At 42.2% G+C, this 20617-nt stretch overlaps 1 protein-coding gene across 1 annotated transcript in view; it reads right to left on the bottom strand.

Moving 5' to 3' along the window:
* The window catches only part of LOC146063734 (adenylosuccinate synthetase isozyme 2), a 257360-nt gene that overhangs the window by 91379 nt on the left and 145364 nt on the right, over positions 1-20617 (bottom strand). Inside the window, exons 7-9 of the mRNA XM_083176422.1 lie at positions 9876-9957; positions 7830-7956; positions 6538-6692 (exon numbers count right to left, since the gene is read on the bottom strand). Of these exons, the coding sequence (XP_083032548.1) occupies positions 6538-6692; positions 7830-7956; positions 9876-9957 (364 nt within the window). The remainder of the gene's footprint in view (positions 1-6537; positions 6693-7829; positions 7957-9875; positions 9958-20617) is intronic.

The raw sequence follows: 20617 nt of genomic DNA, 5'->3' as shown, positions 1-20617 counted from the left end.
AGGTGGGTTGCTTTGGGCATTTGGGGGGAGGTGGTTTCTTTTGACTTATAATAATAGGACTGGACGGAATCGCTTGGCTGTTATAGTTAGTGGTGACTCACTTTCTACTGCTAACCCCTTCAATGCTTGGTAAATTAGTTCTTTCTAGATGAGCAAGTTCAGTGTGAACATGTCTATGTTTTATTTGTAAGGGAAACTCAAATTATACCCGAGTAGGCGCCCTCGGGTATATATCACATCCTGTGATACTCTGGAATATTGTGAATGTACAAATAATCCTGGCTCAACCATGTTCTCCTTTTGATCATCACCACTTTGTACAATGTATGTTTAGTTGAGTGGTTCCGTCTGATATACATTTTAACTATACTATGTATGTGGGGAGGGGGGGGGGGGGGGGGTTGTGTTTGTTATGCAAAACCAAATAAAAATTATTGACTTAAAAAAAAAAGAATGCAGAAAGCTGCAATGCACTGCATCTGACCCCTTTTTTGCATAGCCAGTATAAACTTTCATCAATTTTGGTTACAGTAGCAACAATTTAGATACAGTATAGCAACAAATTCAATCGTTGGTTTACCATGTCCACTGTTGGTAGGTCCTAACCACTGCACTCCCATTAACCCCTTACCAACGCAGCATGTTTTTGCCTTCCTGACAGAGCCCTTTTTTTCAAATCTGACATGTATCACTTAAGTGGGGATAACTTTTTTTTGCTTTTACTTATCCCAGTGATTTTGAGATTGTTTTCTCGTGACACATTGTACTTCAAGTTAGTGGTAAATTTGGGTCGATACAGTCTGTGTTTTTTTGTGAAAAATACAAAATGTCGTAAAAAATTTGAAAATTTAGCAATTTTCAAAATGTTAAAATTTTCTGCTTGTGAGACAAATAATCATACAACTCAAAATAGTTAATAACTAACATAGACCATATGTATACTTTATGTTTCCATCATTATTTCAACCTCCTTTTAATTTTTTTGGACACTAGGAGGCTTAAAATATGAATAGCAAATTCTCAAATTTTCAAGAAAATTTCAAACACTGATTTTTTTAGGGACCAGTTCAGTTCTGATGTGACTTTGAGGGACTTGTATGTGAGACACCCCCATAAATGATGCCATTTCAAAAACTGCACCCCTCACAGTATTCAAAACAGCATTTTGGAAGTTTGTTAACCCTTTAGGTGTTTCACAGGAATTAAAACAAAGTGTAGGTGAAATTTCAAAATTTCATTTTTTTTGCAGATTTTCAAATTTAATACATTTTTCTAAGGAACACCGTAGATTTTACTAGAGAAATGTGACTAAAAATTGATTCCCCCAATTCTTTTGTTTTCATAAATATCCTATATGTGGCCCTAGTGTGCACGTTGACCAAACCACAGGCTTCATAATAGAAGGAGCACCTACTTCATTTTGGAGCCTCCTTTTTATGAGATTATTTTTTAGGCACCATGTAGGTTTCTAGGCACCATAAGATGCTAAAAGTTAGGAACCCCCCCACAAGTGACCCCATTTTGCAAACTACACCCCTCAGGGAATTCATCTAGGGGTATAGTGTACATTTCAAACCCCCAGGGGTTTCACCAATTTTGATACAACTGGGCTGTGCAAATGAAAAATTACATTTTTTTACACAAAAATGCAGTTCTGGCTCAAAAATTTTCATTTTCATAAGGTATGAAGGAGAAAAAGCACCCCAAAATCTGTGCCCCAATTTCTCCCGAGTATGGCAATGCCTCATATGTGACCAAAAAATACCAGTTGGGTGCATGGCAGGACTCAGAAGGGAAGGAGTGATTTTTGGATTTTGCAGCACACATTCTGGTGGAATGAATGGTGGGTGCTATGTGGCATTAGCAAGACCCCCGAAGCACGGTGAAATGATGAACCTAATAATCCATAGATGTGTGGTATATTTTAAAACACTCCTTTATACATAGGCCGGGTTTGTCGGGGCAAGTTTCACAGTGGAAAATAGTATCCTTTCTTATTCCCTTTTTATAGCAAACTTTGCACCTTTTTTGTGTCCTGCTCTTTTTTGCAGTGGAGGGGATTTCGTTAGGAAAATGCTGCCCTGGTACAATACGGGGGCCAGTACTAGAAGTACTGGGGCCCTCTGCCTGCTGGTTCCCAAATATTAGGCCCTTTATGACTTCCTCTTGAAAGTGCATAAATGTCCCCCTCTGGCTGGTAGAACGGAATAGCACGTAAGCGTTATACAGTGCCATCTGGATGATACACGGCCAGCTTCTTGTACCAGATTTTTGTTTTCCGCAGGGCACTGTACGGCTTCATTACCTGATCTGGAAGATCCACTCCGCCCATGTACTTATTGCAATCTAGGATACAATTAGGTTTTGAGGTGTGGGTACTGGTACCTCGTACAGGGACGGAGGTGGTACTGTCTCCATGAATTGTTGTCAGTATAAGGACATCCCTCTTGTCCTTATATTTGACCAACAACATATTTTCGGTGGATTGTGCCCTGCTTTCACCCCTTCTCAGTACTTGGGCAATGTGCGTTTTTGGGAGGCCTCTTTGGTTCTTGCGCACAGTACCGCAAGCTGCTGTACCTCTTGAACCAAGGGCCTTAAACAGGGGGATGCTAGTGTAAAAGTTATCCACGTAGAGGTGATAACCTTTATCCAGGAAGGGGTGCACTAAATCCCAGACAATTTTTCCACTATCCACTAACACCTACGAGGGAGGGGGGGCATTCTGGCGGTTCAATTCTTGAATCCTTCCCTTCATATACCCTAAACCTGTGGGTGTACCCTGAGGTGCTTTCACACAGTTTATACATTTTTATGCCATACCTTGCCCTCTTACTGGGAAGGTACTGGCGGAATTTACCCCTTCCTTTAAAACGTATAAGGGACTCGTCGATACAAATAAATTTTTCAGGGATGTACATCTCTGCAAATTTGGCACTGAAATGATCAATGACCGGCCTGACTTTGAATAGCCAGTCAAAGGTGGGATCATCTCTGGGTGGGCACTGTGCATTATCGGTGTAATGTAAAAATTTAAGGATTGTCTCAAAACGAGTCCGAGTCATGGCTATATGGTAAAATGGGGTGCTGTACAGAACATCTGTGCTCCAATATTGCCTAATTTCTGGCTTTTTTACTATGCCCATATGTAACACCAGACCCCAAAACGTCATCATCTCTACTGCATCTACAGGGGTCCACCTAGCAAATGATGACGTGGGGTTTTGAGCAATAAACTGCTGGGCATATAAATTACTTTGGTCCACCATTAAATTTATAAAATCATCAGAGAAAAATAATTGAAAAAGTCAATTTCTCTGGCCAAAAACTCAGGAACCTGGGGCTCAAAATTGTCTGGTGGTGGGGTCCATACGGGATCAATCATTTGGGGGGGGTCTCAGCTGCTCTACGGGGGCATCTTTGAGGGGGTCCCTCATCACTAGAGGAGGAAGATGAGGTTAAGACGAATCCTTCAAATTCCCCGCTTGCATCACTGGCTGTGTCAGAGTCAGATGCAAGCATGGCATATGCCTCCTCCGCTGAATACATTCTTCTGGATGACTGGGATGACATTTGGGATGCCATTTTTATTTTTGTGTTTCTGTAAGTGTAATGTTTCAACACGTGTATAGTGTAGGTGGGGTACAAACTTTATTTCAACACGGGGGGGTATGTAGTGTGTAGTGTGTATGTAGTGCAGAAAAAAAAATACTTTATACAGGAATTTGATCCCAATAAAAAAAAAAATTTAGATCAACCCTGTGGCAAAAATGCTGATGTGTGATGTACGTCACTCAGCAACTTTAAGGCAGCTTTTGGTACAACCTTGAAGGGGTTAAAAAAAAAAAAAAAGGTCCTGCGCCAAAAATTGAGCACAGATGTTGGTCAGTAACGTCCGTCACTGAACAGCGCTCAAAGGCAACAGGAATTTGATCCAAAAAAAATAAATAAAAAATAGATCAACCCTGTGCCGAAAATGCTTATCAGTGATGTACGTCACTGATCAGCGCTCAGCAGCCACAGGACACCCACAAAAGCAACATGGGTGTAAAAACAATTTAAAAAAAATAAACCACAGCACTCTCCAAAAAAAAAAAACAATTTAAAAAAACTGCAGAAAAAAAATTATATCAACCCTGTGCCAAAAATGTGATGTACGTCACTGATCAGCGCTCAGCGGCCACAGGACACCCACAAAAGCAACGTGGGTGTAAAAAATGCTGTTCAGTGATGTACGTCACTGATCAGCGCTCAGCGGCCACAGGACACCCACAAAAGCAACGTGGGTGTAAAAACAAAACCCCACTGCACTCTCCAAAAAAAAAAAACTGCAGATCAGTGATGCAACACTGATTAGCAGTGAGGGGCAGCAGGCACACAACTGTGGGTGCAACCTGACAGGGTATATATATAAAAAAAACCTGCACCCCCAAAAAGTTGCTGATCAGTTAATTTATACTGATCAGCACAAAAGGGGGGGCAGCAGTCAGTTGCACAGGCAGCACAACTTTTGGTGCAACTGACAGGTATATATATATATATATATATATATATATATATATATGTATATGTATATGTATATGTATATGTGTATATATATATATATATATATATATATATATATATATATATATATATATATATATATATATATATATATATATATAAAAAAAAACCATGCACCCCCAAAAAGTTGCTGATCAGCACAAAAGGGGGGGCAGCAGACACAAAATATAACTATCTGTCACTATCTGTCACTATCTGTCACTATCTGTCACTATCTGTCACTATCTGTCACTATCTGTCACTATCTGTCACTATCTGTCACTATCTGTCACTATCTGTCACTATCTGTCACTATCTGTCACTATCTGTCACTATCTGTCACTATCTGTCACTATCTGTCACTATCTGTCACTATCTGTCACTATCTGTCACTATCTGTCACTATCTGTCACTATCTGTCACTATCTGTCACTATCTGTCACTATCTGTCACTATCTGTCACTATCTGTCACTCTATGACACTGCAGCAGCAGCACACAGGAAGTCACAAGATCCAGGAAGCATCCAGCTGCCAGCGGTGATCAGGTAAGTATCAGGCAAGGATCAGGTCAGTATATCACGACAGATTGGCACGGTGACCGCTCTGCACGCAATTCCAGACCGGAATGGCTTCTGCAGCGCAGTCACCGTTAGTTTAAATCACGTGCCATGGCTGTGATTGGTCCGTCGGACCGACGGACCAATCACAGCCTTGGGGGCAGGTGGGGTGAGGTGTGGTCATCACCGGTGACCACCGGTGACCCCCTCACGCCCGGCGGTGATTGATCCCTGTGATACCGAGCGTCTGATTCGCCGGTAACACAGGAAACACAGGAAAACGCATTGAACAGCCAATCGCAGCGATCGCCGACGGGGGGGAGGCATCGCCGCCCCCCCTGGGCATGCTGGGACATGTCTGCTGTCAGGGACAGCAGACATGTTTAAACTGTCACCGCGTCTATAGACGCGGTGACAGTTTAAAGTCATGACGTATATATACGTCATGTGTCGGGAAGTACATCCCGGCCATGACGTATATATACGTCAAATGTCGGGAAGGGGTTAAATCTGCCAGTTATGAGATGCTCTGATCCTGTAACGTATCACAATTATGCCATAGTCAAAGTGATTTTGGTTTTTAAGAATGCCTGTTTTTCCTGCTTCCAACATACTGTATAAAACTGCAAGAACTCCTGTTCGTTCTGTCAAAAATATCCCCACTCCCTGACAGGTGACATTGTAATGAGATAATCAATGCCATCCAGGTCACCTGTTAGGGGTTTTCATGTAACTGTTGATCAGTAAAAAATAAATAAATGATAATATCACTGAATCATTTTAAATAAAATCCCTCTGTGTAAAGCTGAATATGTAGGTTTGTGTATATTTTGTGCAATATATAGCATTCAAGCACTGTATTTACCTTTAAATCAGGAAATCACACTGTTATAACAGATTGTTAAGAAATGGATCAAACTATTTTTAGAGGTATTCAATGTTTGCTAATATTTCCAAAGTGGGAAAGATCACACATCTGATCAATGCGGCTATTTTTGACTGCATTGAAGGCATGCAGATTTGACTTTTTAAAAAGCCAAATCAGCACTGTCGGAAACGACCTCTGGATGGACGAATCTACGCCCGTTTGACAATCAGACTGTCTGACAAATCTTCTTACTGTCAGAAATGTTCAGACTGTTGAATGAACGTTAGAAATGGCCGATATCCCAACTGCGGGAATCGTTCCGACAGTCAGTATCAAGATTGAATACTATATATGCTAATATAGGTGGGACTTCCAGTGGTAAAAGCATTTCCATTCCCAAAACATCACCTGCATTGTCAAGTACGTACTGTTCATATCAAAGACTTTCAATTACACCTGAAAAACACCTGGTTGAAATATGGTGTAAGATCCTGTAAGAGGTCATTTTGTATCTGCCCCTTTTAATAAAAAAGGCAAAGTTTTACTCCAGTAGCTTTGTAACTTACATTATCCTGCTCTGTTGGAAAGGCACCAATACCAACTCTAGTGGTGTATGCTTTCACCACTCCATATACATCCCCAATACTCTGAGGAGGAATACCAAGGCCAGTGCAGACCCCTCCAGCAGTACAGTTTGAAGAGGTCACAAATGGGTAAGTGCCTGCAAAACAAAGTGGGAGTATAAATTATTACAGCTACACAAAAATACAAACAAAAAATGTTTGGGCTACTGGAAATGTTTTTTACTGCATCAAATCATATTAACACTGTTCCATGTGCCAATCTTATAAAAAAAAATTGTATTTTTGATCATTGAATAAATATTCTCTATTTATTAAAGTTCAGTATCAGCATACACAGAAGATTTCACCCCATAAAACATTTCATTGGAATAAAATAAACCGTGCCCTGTTCAACAAGAATAGAAAAGGCAGCTATCCAAAATGAAGGTATGAAGGATGAAAAAGGAGGTCACCTCTGTAGATTCCCACTCAATCTTGAATTCATGTGTATACATCTTATAAATGACAGCTCTTATCTGGAGGTGCTGAAATAAGCTTGTTTCAAACCACTATGACTATACAGTAGGAAACACTGTCAAGTATAGCAAAATAAGTAGTCACTGAGGAGGAGGAGGAGGAGGAGAATGGCATTAAAATTTCCATTCCACTCACCACACACAGGGAAATAAGTTTGCAGAGGAAAAAAGGTAAAACATGGGAGCGCAGCAAGAGAAAAAAAAAATTTAAAATTGTGCAGATACAGTATGTGCACAGTAAATAAACTGTATTTTTATTTAGAAAACACATTGGCAGATTAATATCAGTTTAAGGAGTATCCTCCAGGTATCCTGAATGCAGCAGGTGATCACGGACCTGAGAAATTAATTTGTGTATCTGGACTCGTTACATCACTGGACTTCCAAGGAGAATGACAAATTCTAAACAGAACATGCTGCAGCATTCTGGGTCCTCCTTAAGTCGATATTAACCTGCAAATTTGGTTGCGGATATGGGACCTCACTGCTTACATGCTCTGGTCATTATGTAACTCAGTGTTAATGTTACAATGTTCAATTTGTTTTTAACAGAATTAGCAAGTGCCAATGCTCATTTATTTCATTTTTCACTATTTGGTGTTTTTAGGGATAAATTTTATGTGACTAATGCAAGTTTATTTTATCCCTCCTCCGCAGCTACCTTTTTCACCTGAGCAGTATTTACATTACACTAAACAAAGAAGCAAATTTTACTTGCAAAGTACAAAGAAGAAGAAAAAAAAAAAGGTATTGCCTTACCAAAATCAATGTCCAGGAGTGCAGCATTTGCTCCTTCAACCAATATCTTCTTTGGTGTGCCATGTAGAGCCTCATGTATGAAATAGACACCATCCTTCACCATGGGTTTTACTTTCTCTGCATACTCCTAAATAACATTAAGCCATTAGCCGGTACAGGTTTATTTCCCTTCAAAACATGCGGCTTTCAAAATAATTGGTACACACTGATTTTTAGGTACTTATGTATTATCTGGGCTCCCATGTTAAATGCACCCCATTTTTTCATACCCCTACTATCCAACTACGCATGGAGTTGATTTTATATAGTGTGTCATCTCTAAGCGCCCGAAGCGTGGCGAGCGCAGCGAGCCCCGCGAGGGGACGCGGTCTCATAAGAAAAACGAGAGCCCAGATATTACATAAGTACCGATTTTTATCCTCTTAAATAGATTAACACAGATTATAGACTACATTATTATAGTTTATAAAGACGTACACCAAGCTGCATCAAAAATGAGCGCCACAAGTTCTGGCATATAGGAATTGAAATAACTATTCTCTAGCCAAATAGAACTATAAAAAACTAAATGCATTATATTGTGGTGAATAGGAAACAGAACATCGATTCATCAGCTAGCCTTGCTTCTAGAAAGTAACATCTAAAAAGGTGCCCACACATGGCCCTTTTACACCAAAACTGCAGAGTCGTACCCGGGTTTTTGGACCCGGATGCGACCCGGCAGTTGTTCCCTTTTACACCGGCTTCCCCCGGAAATATGCCGGTGTAGTCAGGCCCTGAGCTGGCGCTTAGAGATGACATCTCCAAGCGCCGGGAAACCTGCCGACACCCCACAATGCCGACGGACACACTGAGGGGCTGCTGGGCGGCCCCCAGCCTCCATGTGCCCCCAGCCTCCGTCCATGAGGTGAATGGATGCCGCACACAGGATCCATTCAACTCTACTCAGCCTCCGCTGCTGTCTGCATAGTAGCGCAGAAAGTAGCAGAGGCTGTACGCAGCCCCTGCCCAACCTCCGGACAGACCTCAGGGCGCTGCGTCCCGGAGGTTGGGGCTCTGTGATTGGTGGAAATGGGTCCCTGAGTCAGATGACCCAGGTTACCCATTTACACGGCCCGACTCCGGGGGAAGCCCCGTGCCCTACCCTGATCATTTGAGGGGTCAGACACCGGGTAACAGGACCCAGGTTGCTTTTTTTTTTACCCCTTTTACACCAAGCCCCAGCCCGGCAATAACGCGGGTCACGGCTCAGATGTAAAAGGGGTAACATATCGGATACAATCCCCTTTGAAATCCAGAACACCCCTGATCATGGACACACACAGAACAATTAAGGAAACGATCAGAGGGTTTCATAAATTGTTCAGAGTGGCCATGATCACGGGTGTTCAGACTCCACCACTCCGCAGAGCTCTCTGCACCCCACCACCGCTAATTGGTTGAGAAAGCTCAGCCAATCAGCAGCAGCTCTATTCAATTGAAATCTTCTACCCGCTGCTGGCCTCTGTCTGCCAGCAGGGGGTTGCCGTAGTGGGATGCCGGTGGTCGGCCACATGGAATGACGAGGCCTGATCCTGCATGACATCTTTGAAGGGATCAGCAGGATTGATGAACGAGCCATGGACACCTGCATAAAATAGACATCAAGCCCACACACTGTTCATTTTAAAATTATTGGTTGTTCCGATTGGTCAGAATCAACCATATGGTTTAAAACTATCTTAGTGTGTGAGCACCTTTACAGTTACTGTACACCCTTAAGATATATCATTGGACTATGACATTCACAGATTGGTAGGAATAATTTTTAAGATGGTTGCTCATTGTATATTGTACATGAAGATGAAAGTGTTTATTCTTCTAGGGAATGGACATTATGGGCAGGATGTAATGCCGCAAGAATTTAGCGGTCGTAATGGGATGCCAGACGAATACAGATGTTTATTTTTAAAAAAGGGGCAATCATTTAAAAAGGCATAGTTTTGCCTTGTATGCGATTGGCCCCCTTCCAAAAAAAGAAATAAATAAAGTTAAATCTCTAAATACCTTCAGTTTTCCAAGTTCACCTTCAATATCGATTTCCAGAGAAGGGTACATAGATTTGTACTGTTTAGCCAGAACTTCAAACCTGAACAAGAAAGTACAATTTAAATTCTACGAAACTCAACCTAAAGTTAGGAAAAAAAAAATTGTAGATCATAATTGAAAACATTAACCCTTTAGTTAATCTAGGGATGGAGGGAGCAAGTTTTTTCTGAAATACTTATTGGGGCCATAGCCTATGGTTCAGACAGTGTAGAGAAGAACACCACAGGAATATATATATATATATATATATATATATATATATATATATATATATATATATATATATATATTTAACCCCTTACCGCCGCAGCCTGTTTTTGCCTTCCTGACAGAGCCCTTTTTTTCAAATCTGACATGTATCACTTAAGTGGGGATAACTTTTTTTTGCTTTTACTTATCCCAGTGATTTTGAGATTGTTTTCTCGTGACACATTGTACTTCAAGTTAGTGGTAAATTTGGGTCGATACAGTCTGTGTTTTTTTGTGAAAAATACCAAAATGTCGTAAAAAATTTGAAAATTTAGCAATTTTCAAAATGTTAAATTTTCTGCTTGTGAGACAAATAATCATACAACTCAAAATAGTTAATAACTAACATAGACCATATGTATACTTTATGTTTCCATCATTATTTCAACCTCCTTTTAATTTTTTTGGACACTAGGAGGCTTAAAATATGAATAGCAAATTCTCAAATTTTCAAGAAAATTTCAAACACTGATTTTTTTAGGGACCAGTTCAGTTCTGATGTGACTTTGAGGGACTTGTATGTGAGACACCCCCATAAATGATGCCATTTCAAAAACTGCACCCCTCACAGTATTCAAAACAGCATTTTGGAAGTTTGTTAACCCTTTAGGTGTTTCACAGGAATTAAAACAAAGTGTAGGTGAAAATTCAAAATTTCATTTTTTTTGCAGATTTTCAATTTTAATACATTTTCTAAAGGAACACAGTAGATTTTACTAGAGAAATGTGACTAAAAATTGATTTCCCCAATTCTTTTGTTTTCATAAATATCCTATATGTGGCCCTAGTGTGCACGTTGACCAAACCACAGGCTTCATAATAGAAGGAGCACCTACTTTATTTTGGAGCCTCCTTTTTATGAGATTATTTTTTAGGCACCATGTAGGTTTCTAGGCACCATAAGATGCTAAAAGTTAGGAACCCCCCCACAAGTGACCCCATTTTGCAAACTACACCCCTCAGGGAATTCATCTAGGGGTATAGTGTACATTTCAAACCCCCAGGGGTTTCACCAATTTTGGTACAACTGGGCTGTGAAAATGAAAAATTACATTTTTTTACACAAAAATGCAGTTCTGGCTCAAAATTTTTCATTTTCACAAGGAATGAAGGAGACAAAGCACCCCAAAATCTGTGCCCCAATTTCTCCCGAGTACGGCAATGCCTCATATGTGACCAAAAAATACCATTTGGGTGCATGGCAGGACTCAGAAGGGAAGGAGTGATATTTGGATTTTGCAGCACACATTCTGGTGGAATGAATGGTGGGTGCTATGTTGCATTAGCAAGACCCCCGAAGCACCAATACAGTGGAACCCCCGTACAAGTGACCCCATTTTGCAAACTACACCCCTCAGGGAATTCATCTAGGGGTATAGTGTACATTTCAAACCCCCAGGGGTTTCACCAATTGTGGTACAACTGGGCTGTGAAAATGAAAAATTAAATTTTTTACACAAAAATGCAGTTCTGGCTCAAAATTTTTCATTTTCACTAGGAATGAAGGAGACAAAGCACCCCAAAATCTGTGCCCCAATTTCTCCCGAGTACAGAAAATGCCTCATATGTGACCAAAAAATACCATTTGGGTGCATGGCAGGACTCAGAAGGGAAGGAGTGATATTTGGATTTTGCAGCACACATTCTGGTGGAATGAATGGTGGGTGCTATGTCACATTAGCAAGACCCCTTAAGCACGGTGAAATGATGAACCTAATAATCCATAGATGTGTGGTATATTTTAAAGCACTCCTTCATACATAGGCCGGGTTTGTCGGGGCAAGTTTCACAGTGGAAAATGGTTTGCTTTCATATTCCCTTTTTATAGCAAACTTTGCACCTTTTTTCCAGTGGAGGGGATTTCGTTAGGAAAACGCTGCCCTGATACAATACGGGGGCCAGTACTAGAAGTACTGGGGCCAGTACTAGAAGTACTGGGGCCCTCTGCCTGCTGGTTCCCAAATATCAGGCCCTTTATGACTTCCTCTTGAAAGTGCATAAATGTCCCCGTCTGGCTGGTAGAACGGAATAGTACGTAAGCGTTATACAGTGCCATCTGGATGATATACACGGCCAGCTTCTTATACCATATTTTTGTTTTCCGCAGGGCACTGTACGGCTTCAGTACCTGATCTGAAAGATCCACTCCGCCCATGTACTTATTGTAATCTAGGATACAAATAGGTTTTGAGGTGTGGGTACTGGTACCTCGTACAGGGACGGAGGTGGTACTGTCTCCGTGAATTGTTGTCAGTATAAGGACATCCCTCTTGTCCTTATATTTGACCAACAACATATTTTCGGTGCATATTGCCCTGCTTTCACCCTCTCTCAGTAATTGGGCAACGTGCGTTTTTGGGAGGCCTCTTTGGTTCTTGCGCATAGTACCGCAAGCTGCTGTACCTCTTGAACCAAGGGCCTTAAACAGGGGGATGCTGGTGTAAAAGTTATCCACATAGAGGTGATAACCCTTATCCAGGAAGGGGTGCACTAAATCCCAGACAATCTTTCCACTAACATCTACGAGGGAGGGGGGGCATTCTGGCGGTTCAATTCTTGTGTCCTTCCCTTCATATACCCTAAACCTGTGGGTGTACCCTGAGGTACTTTCGCACAGCTTATACATTTTTATGCCATACCTTGCCCTCTTATTGGGAAGGTACTGGCGGAATTTAACCCTTCCTTTAAAATGTATAAGTGACTCGTCCACACAAATGAATTTTTGGGGGATGTACATCTCAGCAAATTTGGCGCTGAAATGATCAATGACCGGCCTGACTTTGAATAGCCGGTCAAAGGTGGGATCATCTCTGGGTGGGCACTGTGCATTATCGTTGTAATGCAAAAATTTAAGGATCGTCTCAAAACGAGTCCGGGTCATGGCCATACGATGAAGTGGGGTGCTGTACAGAACATCTGTACTCCAATATTGCCTAATTTCTGGACATTTAACTATGCCCATATGTAACACCAGACCCCAAAATGTCATCATCTCTACTGCATCTACAGGGGTCCACCTAGCAAATGATGACGTGGGGTTTTGGGCAATAAACTGCTGGGCATATAAATTACTTTGGTCCACCATTAAATTTATAAAATCATCAGAGAAAAAGACTTTGAAAAAGTCAATTTCTTTGAGGCCTGTACTATCAAATTGGATTCCTGGGTTGGCCAAAAACTCAGGAACCTGGGGCTCAAAATTGTCTGGTGGTGGGGTCCATACGAGATCAATCATTGGGGGGGGGCTCTCAGCTGCTCTACGGGGGCGTCTTTGAGGGGGTCCCTCATCACTAGAGGAGGAAGAGGAGCTTAAGACAAATGTCAATTCATCACTTACTTCAGTCAGTGTCAGAGGCAAGAAGGGCATATGCCTCCTCCGCTGAAAACAGTCTTTGCGATGATTGGGACATTTTTATTATTTTTAAGTGTAGTGTATAGTGTAGGGGGGGGGTACAAACTTTATTTCAACACGGGGGGTATGTAGTGTGTATGTAGTGCTTTAACACGTGTAAGTTTAAAAAGAAAAAGTTTTAAAAGAAAAAAAAAAAAGCTCCTGCGCCAAAAATTGAGTACAGATGATGTTGGTCAGTAACGTCCGTCACTGATCAGCGCTCAGCGGCCACAGGACACCCACAAAAGCACCGTGGGTGTAAAAACAATTTAAAAAAAAAAACCCACAGCACTCTCCCAAAAAAAAAAAACTGCTGATCAGTGATGCAACACTGATTAGCAGTGAGGGGCTGCAGGCACACAACTGTGGGTGCAACCTGACAGGGTATATATAAAAAAAAAAAAAAAAAAAACCCTGCACCCCAAAAAAGGTGCTGATCACTTAGTTTATAGTGATCAGCACAAAAGGGGGGCAGCAGGGGGCAGCAGATACAAAATTATAGCACACAATTTAAATCTCTGACACAATGACGCTGCTGCAGCAGCACAAGGAAGTCACACCAGGAGCTGGCAGTACGGATGCCACCAACGCTGATCAGGTCAGTATAGGGCACAGATGGGCACGGAGACCGCTCTGCACGCTGTTCCTGACCGGAATGGCGGCTGCAGGGCTGTCTCCGTTATTTCATCTGAGGTGAAATGGCTGTGATTGGTCCGTCGGTCCGAAGGACCAATCACAGCCTTTGGGGGCAGGTGGGGTGACCACCAGTGACACCCTTACACCCGGTGGTGATTGGTGCTGTACTTTACAGCACCAATCACCACCGATCCCTGTGTCACCGGCGAACGTTATTCGCCGGTACACAGAAAACGCTGTAATTGGCTGTTCACATTGAACAGCCAATCACAGCGATCGCCGATGGCCGGGGCATCGCTGCCCCCCCTGGGCAATGAGGGAAGATGTCTGCTGTCAGGGACAGCAGACATCATCCCTCTGTCACCGCGTCTATAGACGCGGTGGCAGTTAAATGGCATGACGTACATTTATGCCATGTGTCGGGATGGCATGACGTACATTTATGCCATGTGTCGGGAAGTACATCCCGACCATGACGTAAATGTACGTCAAATGTCGGGAAGGGGATAAATATATATATATCAGGATTCCACACTAGGTAGAAAGTGATCCGCACACCAGTTTGCTTAAAAGCTTTTTATATTGAAAAATAGCAAGAAAAAAATCCCAAGGGGGAATAAGCAACAGCACATGGCAACATACTGAATATTTACAAAAAATGGAAGGTACAGGTACTTATCATAGGTCCATCACTGCAGATAAAGTGTACTACGGACACCCGTCACCAACTTCCAGCAGATTACCCAACAGTCTGTTTCGGTGGTGCTACCACCTTTGTCAAGGGTATAAGCCTTAATGCAATAGCTGCCACGTATATAGAGCCTCAGGTGGCGCCAAAATCAATCAAACATACCTCACCTGTAATGTTTTAACCTTACCTGCCCCATTCGTAGACACGCTGGGACCCTGGAACGCATGAAGCCTCCGTGGTACGCACTTCCGCTTCCGGTCCGGGTCTCCCAGCACAATCAAATGGCATTAGTTAGTGATAGACACATCACGCTAATATAAGCGACAAACAGGTGACGCTGCCCGCTCAGTCTCAAGCTTGTAACCCTTGCATCCTTGCAATGTGTTTTCCACGTCTCTGCAAAAAGTAAAAGCCTGGCGCCCACCTTGGGATCCCCCAAGTGAGCGGGAAGCCAGTCATGCCACTGGTTTGTCAGTGGGCTTGGGATCTCTATGAGAGGCGGTGGCAGTGGCCTGTGCAGGTCTGCCTCGACCTCTGCGGCCCCTGAATGAGGAGAAACCACCTCTTGAACGGCCCCTGAATCCTGAACTACCTCGAAAGGAACGAAAAGTAGGGTTAACAAACTGCCTCTTTGGCGCAGGAGCCGAGGAGGGGAGGAATGCAGATTTGCCCCCAGTGGCCTGAGAAATAAGCTTGTCCAGTTCCGGGCCAAACAGGGTATCTCCCAAGTATGGAAGTGCCTCTACAGCTTTTTTGATCTCTGGCTCCGCCTGCCAGGATCTAAGCCAAACAGTGCGTCTGGCCAGGACGAATGAGGCTGAGGCCTTTGCCGCTAGGATAGACACATCAGATGCCGCTTCACCTACATACGTAGCAGCATCTCTGATGCACTCTGCTAAAGCTAATAGCTCATCTCTAGGTGTATTTTGTTCCAAACCCCTAATTAGGACGCCAGCCCAATTTTCCATTGCTCTGGCCACCCAAGAGGAGGCGAGGGCTGGGCGCAAAATCACCCCCACTGTAGAGTAAATGTTCTTTAAAGAACCGTCCAGGCGCCTGTCTGGAGCCTCTTTCAGAGATACAGCCCCCGGAATGAGAAGAGTAGTTTTCTTTGAGAGGCGGGACAAAGATACATCAGGAGTGGGAGGAGTCTCCCATTTTGCCCTGGATTCCGCCGAGAAGGGGTATAAAGAGTTGAATCTTTTTGACATCTGAAATTTTTTGTATGGGGTTTTCCAGACTTTAAAATGAGGATTGTCCAATTCCTCTGAGTCTGGAAAGGTTATAGTTTGCCTCTGCACCCGTCCAAAAATGGATACTTGTGAGGGTACCGATGTATCGGCTATATTAAGGGTAGAACGAATCTCCCTTATAAGCCCCTCCACGCCCTGGGCGTCCTGATCATCCGCTATAGAGTCCTGATAAGGTTCGTCAGCATTAATGTCAGCATCATCTAAATGTGCCTGTGCTTCGTCATCAGAGACAAATAAAACAGAGGCAACTATCCTTTTCACCGGTCCCGGTGAAGAGGGCCTTGCCTGTGTGGAGGGTAATATAGCCTGCTGTATAGAATCAACCGTAGAAGAGAGTTGTGTCAATTGAGATTGAAAAACCTCTCTTTCCCTCTTAGATGCTGCTAATTCAGCTGTGAGGTTAGTTAGAACAGTCTGCCATGTATCAGGTATCTGATTAGGAGGCTGAGGAACAGGTGACTGTATGAGCACAGGGGGCTGAGGTACAGGTGACTGTATGAGCACAGGCACCTGTGTAACAGCGTAGCATGTCTCACAAAGGGAAACTCCCTTTTTGTGTTGGGTATACTGATCCCTGCAGTTTTTGCAGGTGTATACCTTTTGAGCTGCCTTGGAAGAGGTAGCCTTTCCTGCCATAGTACACTGTAGTATTAAACAGACAGTAATGCAGTTATAGACCCACACACACACCGACAGACATCACCCACAGGACAGGATGAAGAAGTCTGAGGCCTGGCTTCAATAGGGAGAGAGGAGCCACTACCCTCCCAATTGATATTTCAGATAACTGAAATAACAAACAGTAATAACCCCCTTATGACTCACAGTACCCCTGTTATCTCCGGGGAGAGCGCTGAGCGGTGCAAGCAGGGACTGGTGAACCAGGTCTGCAGGCGTAGGATTGGAGAGATGCTGGAGCTGAGTAGCGGTGTGAGCAATGGCGCCCACCGTGAGGAGAGAGAGATAAGCTCCGCCCCCCACGCGCGCGTGCTTTTTCACGCCGCTCCCAGGCGGTACATTTGAAAAGCCTCAGCCCTGCTTGTCAGCGCTGCGAGCACTACGTGCTGCAGCCTGACATCTACGCTCACTCGGCCAGCACGCTCCGACTGGCCGCCCCCTTGAATGGCGCACAGCGCCGCTTACCCAAAAAGGTAGCCTTCCTGGAGTGCGGGGGAGAGCCCTGGACCCGTAACACTAAGCCACGTGCAGCTGCGGCGGGTCCCCTGAGCGGCTGCTCAGGTGGCTTGGGTACCGGAAGAAGCACTGCGTGCAGTATCGACCGGACCCCTCCAGGATCCCACGGAGCAGGCATTCGTGCCTGTGTCGCTTTTGTAGTAAAAATAAAAAATAAAAATCTTATAATAAGAGACCCTGCCCAGGAGACCGACTCCTCCAGGCACTTTTTCTAAGACTGAGGTCTGGTGGGGATAGAGGGGGGAGGAGCCAGCCACGATTAAACTTTCTTAAAGTGCCGACTCCTCCAGTACACCAACTCTATCCCATAAGTGAAGACTGCAGTGTCCCCTGCTGGCCGAGGGAGAAAATAAAAGTCTACAAATGCGAGGGACACGCTGCTGAGATGAACACCCTGCTCAGGAATATTCCAGTCTGACCAGCTCACGTGGAGAGTAGGAGAAAACAGATCTCTCCAGTTACAGCACTCCCATTTGAACTCGCATAATTATGCTAAGTTCGCAAAAGGGCCTGGCAAACTGGCCACACGTTGAATACTGAGGAAAGTCAGAAATGAGGAGATGAGAAAACGTGCCAAGTGCTTCAGCGAGATCACAGGGACACAGAACAGTGAGCGGTGAGCCAGACTCTCAAAAAACATTGAATACTCCTCACAGAGTGCACATATATTTTCTAATTGAGTTTTTCCATCTACCCAGTGGTGAGATATTTTCGTAATTCTGTTGTTTTTTTGTTATTATGGTTGTTATTTTTATATTATTCTTATTTTTGTTTATATTTATATAGTGATTCTATTTCATTTAATTATTATTGTTAAGTTCTACTGTTTCATTAAGACCATCAGGGTAGATGGAATTCATCTTAAACATCCACATGGTTTCTTGTTTACATAATTGTCTAAATCTACCGCCTCCACGTTTCGTTGGAGCAATATGTTCAAGACCAATAACTTTAATTTGATCAGGATAGCTATTATGATGTTGGAAGAAATGTTTAGGCACACTATGGGCCAAATGTAATAGGGTGAGAGTTTCAGAAAGTGAGAGATTTTGGGAGAGTTTTCCCATGTTTTTTAAAGCAGCAATCAATTACATGACAAAATCAACCTGGTTTTGCTGTGTAATTGATTGCTCCTTTAAAAAAAAAGGGGGAAAACTCTCCCAAAATCTCTCACCTTCTGAAACTCTCACCCTATTACATATGGCCCTAGGTGTCTGGACTTTATTCAAAATATTTTGACATTGTTCTAGGAAGCGTTGCTTTAATGGTCGTGTGGTACGACCAATAGATCTTAAATTACATGTGCAAATAAGCATATAAATAACATAAGACGTATTGCAATTAATAAAACTTAATTTTTTATATTTTTGATCTCCTATTGTGACTGAAAATGTTTTGTTCTGAATGTAGTCACAAGTTATACATCGATTTTTCCCACATTTAAAACAGCCACAAATTTTGGTGCTATTTAACCAATTAATATTCTTAGTAGTATCCATTATTTCTTTGTTCTGAAGGAAACTTGGACTAAGATATTTTTCAGAGATTGTTTTTTACGGAAAATAAAGGAAGGTTCAGGTGGGAGTAGATCATGCAATACATGATCTTGTTTAAGGATATTGTAATTCTTACAAAAAATCTTTTTGATATCTGAATAGTAATCATACTATGTGGAGACGAAAGGTATTCTTGTTTCTTGTTCAATGTCACTTTTTTTTATTTTGTTTAGAGTACTTTGGTGGTATTAGTATTTCTCTACCTTTAGTTTTAGATTCCTCACAGGCTGTTTGAACCAATGTTTTTGGATATCCTGTTTCCAAGAAAGCTTCTGACATCTGTAGCTTGTGTTTCATGTGAGCTAAGATTCGAGCAATTTCTCCTCAATCTGAGGAATTGTCCCTTAGGGACATTTTTTATCCAAGGATGATAGTGGGAGCTTTCAAAATGTAGATAATTATTGACATTGGTGTCTTTTATATAATTACGTGTGGTGATTTGATTATTAATAATTTCTACTGTAATGTCTAAAAAGTTAATAGTGGTGGGATGTGTGTGATGTGTGAAAGTTAGGTTGTGCGTGTTGGAATTTAAATGGGAGACAAAAGTGTTGATGGATGATGTGTCACCGTCCCATATGACAAAAAGGTCATCAGTGAATCGACCGTAGATGACCAGGTTCGCGTCCCACGCGCACCCCCCCCCCACACACACACACAAGGCGGTCTTCGACCTACCCCATGTAGAGGTTGGCGTAACTGGGTGCGAACCTGGTCCCCATTGCAGTACCCATGATTTGAAGATAGTACTGGTCTCTAAACAAAAAAAAAAAATTGTGAAAAAGTATAAATTGTATTGCGTCAAATAGAAATTTTTTATGGGCTTCTGACAAGTCTCCATATTTTGTTAGTCTCTGTTTAATAGCTGTGACTCCTAATGTGTGTGGGATATTTGAATATAGACTTTCTACATCTAGTGTGATGAATGAATAGGTGGATTTCCAAGTGAGGTTGTGAAGTAAACTGAGAAAATGTGAAGTGTCTTTAATGTGCTATCCTAAAATCGGGGTTGGAGAAAAGTTTCTACATATAATGATAAGTTGTATGTTAAAGAATATAATTGGACGGCCTGGTGGGAAGATGATGGATTTATGAATCTTTGGTAGATGGTAGTATATAGGAATAAGGGGGTGGTCAGAAAGTAGAAATTTGTGCTTATCTTTATTTAGGATCCCTTCAGTGAATGCTTCATCTAGTATCAGTTTTAATTCTATCTGAAAAGAAATGGTTGGGTCCTTTTTAATCAGAATGTAGAATTTGGTGTTCTTCAACTGTCTTTCTGCTTCCTCAATATAGTCTTTTTTATCTTGAATTACGAGACCACCCTCCTCATCTGCCTCTAATTATAATTGTGGGATCCGTTTTTAATTTATTTAGGGCTCAACTTTCCCACTTAATCAGATTTTTCTTTTTTAGTATATTATGGGAGTTGATCGGGTTTCTCACCTCTCCACAGAGTGTTTTAAAATCCTCTAGAGTGACTTTATAGAAGGAATCTATACTGGATCCTTTCGATTTAATGGGGAAAAAATTCAGATTTTTCTTTGAATTTCCCTCTTTTCTCTTTTATATCATAAATGAGTCTAGTTTTGTTGGTGTAATCCACATTATTTTCTTCCCATAAAATATCTAAATCATTGAGTGCCTGTTGGTCTCCATTATAAAATAAAATTGGAATGGAGTCCTCATCTCTTTTAATTAGGGTTTTTTGGGCAAAGTATGTTTTCCTG

Source organism: Crinia signifera, chromosome 3 (genome assembly GCF_055691185.1).
Source record: "Crinia signifera chromosome 3, ASM5569118v1, whole genome shotgun sequence".
NCBI classification, from domain to species: domain Eukaryota; kingdom Metazoa; phylum Chordata; class Amphibia; order Anura; family Myobatrachidae; genus Crinia; species Crinia signifera.
Note: the sequence above shows the minus strand (reverse complement) of the source record. Positions and strands in the feature narration are given on the sequence as shown.